This window comes from Triticum dicoccoides, chromosome 5A (assembly GCF_002162155.2).
Source record: "Triticum dicoccoides isolate Atlit2015 ecotype Zavitan chromosome 5A, WEW_v2.0, whole genome shotgun sequence".
NCBI classification, from domain to species: domain Eukaryota; kingdom Viridiplantae; phylum Streptophyta; class Magnoliopsida; order Poales; family Poaceae; genus Triticum; species Triticum dicoccoides.
In genome coordinates, this window is record NC_041388.1 from 534,042,596 (window position 1) to 534,052,573 (window position 9,978).

Consider the following 9,978-nt stretch of genomic DNA (forward strand, 5'->3'; position numbering starts at 1 on the left):
TTCAACAGGACAAGGTTCTTAGTCGGCAATGGAGCTAATACGAGGTTCTGGGAGGATTCGTGGCTTGGGGAGACTCCCCTTGCACTTCAATATCCTACTCTGTACAACGTTGTTCAACGTAGAGAAGCTTACGTTGCAACAGTTCTACAATCCACTCCCCTCAATATTATTTTTCGGAGGACACTAGTTGGAAATCGTTGGGAGGCCTGGCTTCATCTTGTAAGACGTTTGATGGATGTCCAGCTGTCTCAGCAGCCAGATCAGTTGTATTGGAAACTAACTAAGAACGGTGTGTTCTCGGTCAAATCCATGTATGTGGACGTCATAAATTCTAGCGCCATTCCTTCATCGAAGCACGTTTGGAAAGTAAAGGTACCTTTGCGAATCAAAGTGTTTATGTGGTTCGTGCATAAACAAGTTATTTTGACTAAGGATAATCTGGCAAAACGCAATTGGGTGGGTTCTGCTAGATGTAGTTTTTGTGACCATAACGAAACTATCAAACACCTCTTTCTTGATTGTCCGCTGGCTAAGATTCTATGGCGGTCGGTTCATATTGCTTTTAATATTAATCCGCCTACTTCCATCAACATGTTATTTGGAACACAGCTTGATGGGGTTGCCTCCGATATAGTGAAGCACATTCGTATTGGCGTTTGTGCTTTATTATGGGCAGTCTGGAACTGCAGAAATGATTTGGTTTTTAACAGATCAACGAACATTTACTTTTTGCAGGTTATCTTCAGGGCCACAACGTTGATCCGTATGTGGTCGCTACTCACTCCGACGGAGGCCAGGGAGCGTTTGGTTACTGATTCTACCCGATGGGGGATGGTAGCTCGGGATATTTTCTATCGGTTTGGATGGCGGTCATGCAATAGGATAGGCATGTAGTGCTCCTATTTTTATTTGCCAGCCGGTTCTGGCTTTCTGTTTAGCTCTTATGATCGTTTGTTTTATTTTTTACTTCGAGACTTGGAGACTTGTTGCTGGTTTTTTTAATAATATGAGCCGTATGCATTTTTCTGATGCAGAGACTGGGGTAAAACCCCTTTTCAAAGAAAAAAAAAACGAAACTTGGACCAATAAAAACCAGGTTAATATTCAATTTATATGATGTGAAATCAAAATTATATATAAGTATGTGATTGGTACTATTGGTATTATTGACACAAATTCGTGCAGGGAGAAAGTGATAAGAGGCTCTCTCGGTAACTTCTACTATTGTATTGCTAACTATACAGGGAAAAGTGCAAGCAAAGGCCGGGCTCCATAGAGTCCTTTATTTTTTTCCGGAGAAAATACATTTTCTATACCTAAAGAAATTCTGATATAGTCGTAGTATACATGTATAAAATTTCATGAACATACATATTCATATGTGATCTAAACAAAAAAGACAAATACTTAAAATAGGTTTTTCGTTTGTCGTATTTGCGTCAGATATTTGTCTTTTTTGTGTAGCATGCAAATAATCAAATTAGTTGATAATTTTGTACAAACTTGAAGAATATACAGATGACATTGATTGAGACTTCTATTATTTTTCCGAAAAACAAGCTCCATGTAGCTCGGTCTTTGCAACGTCACTCTCTAACTAAAGTTGCTTCCACCTTGGAATTAGCCAATTTCACTTGATAACAGTGAATTCGAATTTGACTCTTTTTTTAATATTTTATTGTCGGTAGCCTGACGATGAAAATTGGCTGGAAATCTTGTGGTGCTGAAAAACAAGGGCAGGAAATATACAAGTGAAATCATGATTATAAATAAGTATGTTATTGGTATTATTGACACAACTTCGTGCATGGAGAAAGTGATAAGAGGCTCTCAGTAACTTCAACTATTATATTGCTAATTAGAGTTGCTTCCAACTTTGGATTTAGCCAATTTTCGCTTCATAGCAGTGAATTCGAATTTGACTATCTTTATTTAATATTTTATGATGGGTAGTTTTGCAATGAAAATTGGGTGAGAATCCTACGGCGCTGCAAAACATTGTCAAGAAATAAATAAGTGAGTCAAGCACCCAACGGGCAAGGCGCCAACACCACCAGCACACACACACAGCAAAAAGATCAACAATTTTTTTTGATGGTTTCCTAATCCTATAGGATTCAAGAGGACACATCATTCCGATTCTATATTCCTGCATTTTGAGAATCATGCGAATCAAAGACGCACCCCTAATTTTGTCAAGATATAATTGCTAATAATGTCATTGTGTGACATAATGGCTAGCAATGTTATTATCTCCTACCTTACGTGCCCGGAAATGACGTATTTTGTGTAGTTAAGACAAATCTTGGACCATATATTTGTGTTGTATTTCTGATTTGAAATCATAGTTATAAATAAGTATGTTTTTGGTACTACTGTCAACACTAATTTGCTGCACGGAGAAAGTGATAAGAGGCTCAACTATTATACTCCGTATTTGCTAAATTAGAGTTGCTTCCGCCTTTGGAATTAGCCAATTTCGCTTTATAGCAGTGGAGTTCGAATTTCACCAAATATCTTCCTTTCAATATTTTACTACCGAAGCAAAGGGCGAGAAATTAGAAAAACAAGTGAGCGGAGCACCCAACGGGGGAGGCGCGTTCGGCCGGACGCCAACACCTCCGGCACAGGCAGCAAACGGATCGACAGGAGAGAGAGGAGGGAGGGTGGGACGGGAGTGGGAGCACGACAGTGATCACCTCGGCTCCATTAGAAAACTCCGCCCGAGGAGCACATCGCTGCGGCAGGAGGAAGAACAAAGAGTAAACAAAGAGACAAGCAAGCAAGCAGATCCACTGCGACAGTGGCTGCTGCGGGGCACTGTATTTTACTACTCCTGGTAGGAGATTTGAATCGAGTCCAGGTCCAACACTGACAGGAGCCTGCCCGAGAGAGAAGCCGGCCACGGCAAGACACCAACCCCACCTCCCCCTCTCTCGCCTCACCTTTCAAACCACTCCACTCCGCCGCAACCCTCCATCTTTCCCGGCGCCGGCGTCACGCTTCCTCTCGAGCTACCGTTGCGGCGGCCATGGCTGACAAGCACCCCGTCGTCGTCGTCGTCGTCGTCTTCCTCCCGCTGCTCGGACTCTGCTCCTGCGCCAATGTGAGCCGTCCGTTCAAGCTTCACCATGGTGTTCGGTGGCGGCGCATAGCCTGCCATGGCTGCGTGTTTACTCATTTCTTGGCCTGCCGATCTGCAGGTGCACATTGTGTACATGGGGGAGCTGCACCCGGAGCTGGTCCGGGACTCGCACCACGGCATGCTCGCCGCCGTCCTCGGCAGGTGAGCTCATCTTCATCCATGGTCGCTAATTACTTTGGAGCGCGCCTCAAGAACTCAAGAGCTGGCTGTGATTTCGCAGCAAGCAGGCGGCCGAGGACGCCATCCTCTACAGCTACAGGCACGGCTTCTCCGGCTTCGCCGCCGTGCTCACCAACGCGCAGGCGGCGCAGCTCTCCGGTGAGCGGCCGGGCATGCACATCTTGCCGTTGTTCATAACAAATTAATTGCTCTGCTAACTGTTTCTCCTTTTGCTCTGGTTATTAAATCAAAAAGATTGGCCTGGGGTTGTGCGGGTGGTTCGGAACCGGGTGCTTGACCTGCACACCACCAGGAGCTGGGACTTCATGCGGGTGAACCCGTCGCCGTCCGGCGGGAGCGGAATCCTCTCCGGCAGCAAGTTCGGGGAGGACTCCATCATCGGTGTGCTAGACACAGGTGAGGCTGCAGTTCTTCAGTTGCAGCAGAAATCAGAACTGACACTGACACTGCAATGTGATGACTGAGGTTTTTCTTGGGATCTTAACTTTTCAGGGATATGGCCGGAGTCAGCCAGCTTTAGAGACGATGGCATCGGCGAGGTTCCGCGGAGGTGGAAAGGGCAATGCGTCGCCGGAGAAAGGTTCAATGCTTCCAACTGCAACAGGTTAGCATGCCTGCTCTTTTCTTTCAGCTCTTGCTTACCTTTTGCTTGTGAGAATGTACCATCCTGGTGGTGACTTCAGATTCATGATAGGATAGGAAAATAATAGGCGCGAAGTGGTTCGTCAAAGGGTACCAAGCCGAGTACGGGAAGATGAACACGACTGACATCCACGAGTACATGTCGGCAAGGGATGCTGTCGGGCATGGGACGCACACGGCATCCACTGCTGCCGGCGCTCTAGTGCCCGACGCCAGCTTCCGGGGGCTTGCCAGTGGTGTGGCGAGGGGAGGGGCACCAAGGGCTAGGTTGGCTGTTTACAAGGTGTGCTGGGCTACTGGTGATTGTACCTCTGCAGACATCCTTGCTGCCTTCGATGCTGCCATACACGACGGTGTCGATGTGCTCTCGGTTTCCCTCGGCCAAGCACCACCTCTCCCTGCTTATGTTGATGATGTCCTGGCCATTGGATCGTTCCACGCAGTCGTGAGAGGGATCACGGTGGTCTGTTCTGCAGGAAACTCCGGTCCTTATTCAGAGACAGTGATCAACTCTGCACCATGGGTTCTAACCGTTGCTGCGGGCACCATTGATCGGACTTTCCTCGCAAAGATCACCCTGGGCAACAATAGTACTTATGTGGTAAGAGTTTCATCTGAATTATCGGTTTGAATTTATGGTTTCAAACTGTTGATATATCCCTGTCTGCTTCTGGCATTCTCATGTACCATGGTTGCAGGGCCAAACAATGTATTCTGGGAAGCATGCCGCGACAAGCATGCGTATAGTATATGCTGAAGACGTTTCATCTGATAATGCTGATGATACTGATGCAAGGTAAGCTTCGTCATCCTTGTTCGGTTCTTTATCGATCCTAAAATACACTCCCTTTTTCTTTTTGGCTAATGCCTCTGCAGAAGTTGCACTGCAGGATCTTTGAATGCTACTCTAGTAAAAGGAAATGTGGTGCTCTGCTTCCAAACAAGAGGACAGCGAGCATCCCAGGTGGCAGTAGAGACCGTAAAAAAGGCCCGTGGTGTAGGAGTCATCTTCGCGCAGTTTTTAACCAAAGATATAGCATCTGCTTTTGATATTCCCCTTATTCAAGTAGACTATCAAGTTGGAACAGCCATACTTGCATATACTACTAGCACGAGGTACATAAAACAGTATTGTATATGATTCCGTAGTTGCGAAAAAACTGAATTTATGATGTTCTAGTGTCTGTTGAGCCATGTTGAGATTTGTTTTTCTACATAAACAGAAACCCAACGGTTCAGTTTGGCTCCGCAAAAACAATTCTTGGAGAACTGATAGGCCCTGAAGTTGCATACTTCTCATCTAGGGGCCCAAGTTCTCTGACTCCATCAATTCTGAAGGTAATTACATCCCACAGCTGACCACCCAAGTTTGTCCTTAATGCATTCTACTAAGCTTAAACTCCAAATAAACACGCTTCTTCTCTTGCCATCTAACTTCTGCAGCCAGACATAACTGCCCCGGGTGTAAACATTTTGGCTTCATGGTCACCTTCTGTAGCCTTATCATCGGCCATGGGATCTGTGAATTTCAAGATTGATTCTGGAACTTCAATGTCGTGCCCGCACATTTCAGGCGTGGCCGCTCTTCTCAAATCAATGCATCCTAATTGGAGCCCAGCTGCAGTAAAATCGGCAATGGTCACAACAGGTAATGGTCATATGCTTCACCTTGTCACACATATTCTCCCCCTAACTAACAGGTATACACCTTTGTAGCCAATGTCCGTGACGAGTATGGATTCGAGATGGTATCTGAAGCAGCGCCCTACAAGCAGGCGAATCCCTTCGACTATGGAGGTGGCCATGTGGATCCAAATAGGGCTGCACACCCTGGTCTTGTGTACGACATGAGACCATCTGATTACGTGCGCTTCCTTTGCTCCATGGGCTACAACAACTCAGCCATCGCCTCCATGGTTCAGCAGCACACACCCTGTCAACATTCGCCAAAATCGCAGCTGAACCTGAACGTCCCATCCATCACCATTCCTGAACTGAGGGGCAAACTGTCGGTGTCGAGAACGGTCACCAATGTCGGCCCAGTCACGTCCAAGTACAGAGCCCGTGTGGAAGCACCTCCAGGGGTGAACGTCACCGTGAACCCCTCGCTCCTGACCTTCAACTCGACAGTCAACAGGTTAACATTCAAGGTGGCATTCCAGGCCAAACTGAAGGTTCAGGGGAGGTACACCTTCGGCAGCCTGACATGGGAGGACGGCACACACACGGTGAGGATCCCTTTGGTGGTTCGGACGATGATCAATAGGTTCTATGTGAACGCATGAATAAGTAACACCTTTGTAGTGTGTACCGGTGTCGTCGTCGGTCATGAGAACAAACGATGTAACAAACTCGCTAATCTCTCCTGATTCTAATAGCATTGGTGATTGGTTGGGGCTTCTTGGCTAGAGTTTTACTATAGTGAAATAATATTTTGTCGCACCAAATTTGGCCAATTTCAGCAGTATCTGCAACATGAATTGAAGAGTCGCAATAGAAAAGAACTTCTATTTGATAACCAGGAGCATCTTTGGCGACACAAAATTGACCAATTTTAGCAGCAAGTATGTGTAAACATGAATTGAACTGCTGCAGAAAGGAACTTGTATTCATAATCAGGGGCATCTTTGGTCACACAAAGAATGATGAGCAGCAAGTACAAATTGCAGCATACACGGTGAGAATACAATGGATGTTTAGCTGTAATGCTGTGAGTAATGCTGACATATCTTACACGACCAAGAATCCAATTTGTGAACAGGAGAGGTCAAAGCATACACATACGGGTCCTGAATCCTGGGGTCTCACGATTTGATCTTCTTCTCGTCGGCGGAGGCCTTGTCGCCGCTGGGATCAGCGGCGGAGGAGTGAGCGGCGAGGGCCTTCTGGTAGTCCTGGAGCTCGTCGTAGTAGATGTCCCAGACGCAGCGGACGCAGCCGCTGCCGCAGCAGTCGCCGGGGAGCGGCTTCTCGGGCGGCTCCGGGGCCGGGGTCGCCGGCGCGTCGGTCTTCTTGGCGTCGGCCATGGTGGGCGCCGTAGGGAGGCGGCGGGATAGGTGGATGAGAGGGCGCCCCGGCGCGGGGAAGAGAGGCGGGATCGGAGAGGCCGGGCCGCGGAGGACGGCGCCCAGCATGCGGGCGGGGGGAAGGGGAAAGCGATGGGAAGTCGTTTCCCGATTGGTTGGCTGGAGTTTAGAGGGAGGACGAGTCCAACTGGCGCAAGCGATCGAGCGGAGGGAACACACACGGCGGCGCGTCGTGTTTGGCGAAAACTCTTAAAAAGCACTGCCATGGACAAAAAAAATTAGGAAGGAATTAGATGTGCTCTAGTTATTGCACATCTAAATGAGTGAATCAAGCATAAAAAAAAGAAAAAAAATATTCACACGAATCTCGATGTAAGATCAATGATATATGACTTAGATATCTAGACGTGCTTTAGCAAAACTGTTTTAAATACGACCAAAGAAACATTGTTTGGCACATGACGCAACCAACAAGCGGTGCTATCTCGTAACGCCGTAGATTAGCAAGGTAATGAGAAAATCTATTTTGATTGCGTGCAATTTTCAACGAAATAAATTGACGGTTCTCCAAGATGCTTTTGATCTTCAACACCAAGTGTCCATAAGAGGAACGCTCCATGACTGGTTGGTTAGCGCAGCGACGTAGTAGAATTGTTCGATTAGATCATGAAGCTATGATTGTTGTAGGCTTAGTGCATTCCTTTCCGTCATCACACTAGGTTTGGCTTCGAGGGCATTATTGTAATGAAACTAAAATTTGTAAGCCAAAATGGTTACAACCCCTCTGAATCTCTAAGCACCATTCCAGTACCCGCTTTACCAGTTTCTTTCACGAACGACCCGTCAACCGAGAGCGCCACCTAGTTAGGAGGTGGCGGAGGCCATGTGGGGCTCTACTTAGACTGCTTCGAAGGATCACTGCAAGTGGATACTTCGATAGATGCCTTTCCTTTTATTGTACTTTTAATAGACTGCTTCTCTTTGTGAGCCGAGGAGGAAAAGTAGCTGCATAGGTAATCTCACCTCAGTGTCAAGAAGCATATAATTACAGAGACACCATATCCTCCAATCAACTTGATGATTTTTTTGCAATAAAGCCCCCCTCCTGCACCCCTGAACTTTTATTAAGCCAAGGCAGAAACCATCATTAGACAAAGCTTAACCTCAGTGCGGGCCAAATGTAGCTGCAGCAGAATAACACGGTTTTAAACTTCGCCCTTACAAACAAACATGGAAACACTCAACATGATACATTGATGATCAACAAAACAAGCTATCGAGCACCACTACAGGTCACTAGACGAAGCAATCCTAAGCAGCTCGCCTCGCCAATGATCGAGCAGCCTTAAGCATCAAAGAAGAAGAGCATCGTGATTGTCTGAACACAAGATCTTCCATTGCCTGACCACAAGCCGGCCAAATCTAGGATGCATTGCATGCTTCACCACTTTCACCCCTAGAACACAGTCATTTTGCAAAAGCCATAAGCCCCACAAGGTAGCTGAGGAAACCAAGTTAAGAACTTCATTTTTTTATGCTTCCAGAAAGGAATCAGAGAAGTGAAAGAACTGGGCATAGAAATGCAAACACACCCAACAATGACAGACACAATTTCCTTTGCAATAATGCAATCAAAGAATAAAATGTTGTATGGTTTCAATCTCACTATAGAAAACACAAGAGGTGTCATCCACATGCCTCCTCTTAGCAAGATTATCCCAAGTTAAGCTCTTATTGTTAAAATAAGCCAAAGAAACACCTGGATGTTAGGTGGAGCTTTAATTCTCAGAGGAGACCCCCCAAAGTTCACCATCTTGTAAAGGGATTTAACAAAGTATTTACGAGAAGGTTCCAACATCCAAACTGGTTGATCTTTACTATCAAAAAAATTAAACATCTTAAGCATATGAACTAATTCAAACCATCTAGACAAAGTAAACTCACCCACACATCTCCTAAATGTAAGATGAAGGGTCTCCCCATCCCAGACTTGTTCAATAGTACCATCTTGTATGTTGGCAGATCTCAAAGTGATCCCAAAAAAGGTTTTGAGGGAGCAATCCCCTGTCCAAATGTCATGTCGGAAGGCCACATACCGCCCATCCCTAGGAAACCATTTATAGAAGGTTTTTGCAGCATTAAAAGCCTAAGAAATACTTTTCCAGAAGGGAGAACCCATCCTAGGTTTATCCCAAAAAAAATAGGTTTGTTAGTAGCATATTTAAAGCAAAGGAGCTTTTTACAGTCACTATCTCTCTCATCATAAAACCTCTTACTCCAAGAGGCAAGCAAAGCCAAATTGAAATCCCTAAGATTAGTACTCCCATCCACCAAATCTTTTCTTCCTCGAGATAAGCCCCCAATTAGGCAAATAATACTTGTGTTCATCTCCCGAGTTGCCCTAGAAAAAGTGAGGCATTCGAGAACTAATGGCTTCAATAGGCCACTTGGGAAATTTCATAACAGACATTAAATAAGTAGGGATATTGGCAATACAGGTAGTAAGCAAAAAAAGTGTGCCCCTATAAAACAGATTCCTACCCAGCCAGCCAGAGATATTTTTGATGATCCTGTCAATTAGGCTGGAGGTCTTCCCTCCTAAGTTTTTTGAAGTGTAAAGGAACACCCAGATATTTGAAAGGGAAATCCCCTATCATAAGAACTGGGCAAAACATTTAGAAATTTCCTCATCCATATGGATAGTATGGAGATCACTCTATTAATGAAAGTTAACTTTTAAACCAGAGAGCTTTTCAAAGCAGGTCAGAGCCCACTTCATGTTCCTAGCATGTTCCAAGAAGCATCTAGGAAGAGGATGGCGTCATCAACATATTGTAGGCTAACACCAACACTAGGGCCAACATTTGGAAGGAGACTAACAATCAACCCACGATGAACAACTTTGGATAACATCTTAGAAAAGACATTGGCCACCAAATTGAAAATTAAAGGAGAGAGGGGGTCACCTTGTTTTAACCCCCCCCC

General features: G+C 45.6%; 2 protein-coding genes across 5 annotated transcripts; one reads left to right on the plus strand and one right to left on the minus strand.

Annotated features, from left to right (window-relative positions):
- The first annotated feature begins 2,701 nt into the window (after positions 1-2,701).
- LOC119302586 (subtilisin-like protease SBT3.6) lies at positions 2,702-6,782 on the plus strand. 4 transcript variants are annotated; one of them, XM_037579624.1, is made up of 12 exons: positions 2,702-3,106; positions 3,204-3,286; positions 3,366-3,463; positions 3,560-3,721; positions 3,818-3,929; positions 4,025-4,568; positions 4,666-4,763; positions 4,844-5,083; positions 5,191-5,305; positions 5,411-5,615; positions 5,684-6,152; positions 6,563-6,782. In XM_037579624.1, exons 1-12 carry the CDS (start codon positions 3,032-3,034, stop codon positions 6,780-6,782), a joined length of 2,421 nt encoding a protein of 806 aa, XP_037435521.1. In that variant the 5' UTR covers positions 2,702-3,031. The 4 variants fall into 4 exon arrangements, with proteins under 4 accessions (XP_037435521.1, XP_037435519.1, XP_037435518.1 ...); XM_037579622.1 differs by lacking the exon at positions 6,563-6,782 and having other exon boundaries at positions 2,705-3,106; positions 4,847-5,083; positions 5,684-6,367; XM_037579621.1 differs by lacking the exon at positions 6,563-6,782 and having other exon boundaries at positions 2,706-3,106; positions 5,684-6,367.
- Positions 6,539-7,183, minus strand: LOC119302587. Its single transcript, XM_037579625.1, has one exon. It carries the CDS (start codon positions 7,099-7,101, stop codon positions 6,772-6,774), a length of 330 nt encoding a protein of 109 aa, XP_037435522.1. The 5' UTR covers positions 7,102-7,183; the 3' UTR covers positions 6,539-6,771.
- Positions 7,184-9,978: the final 2,795 nt, after the last annotated feature.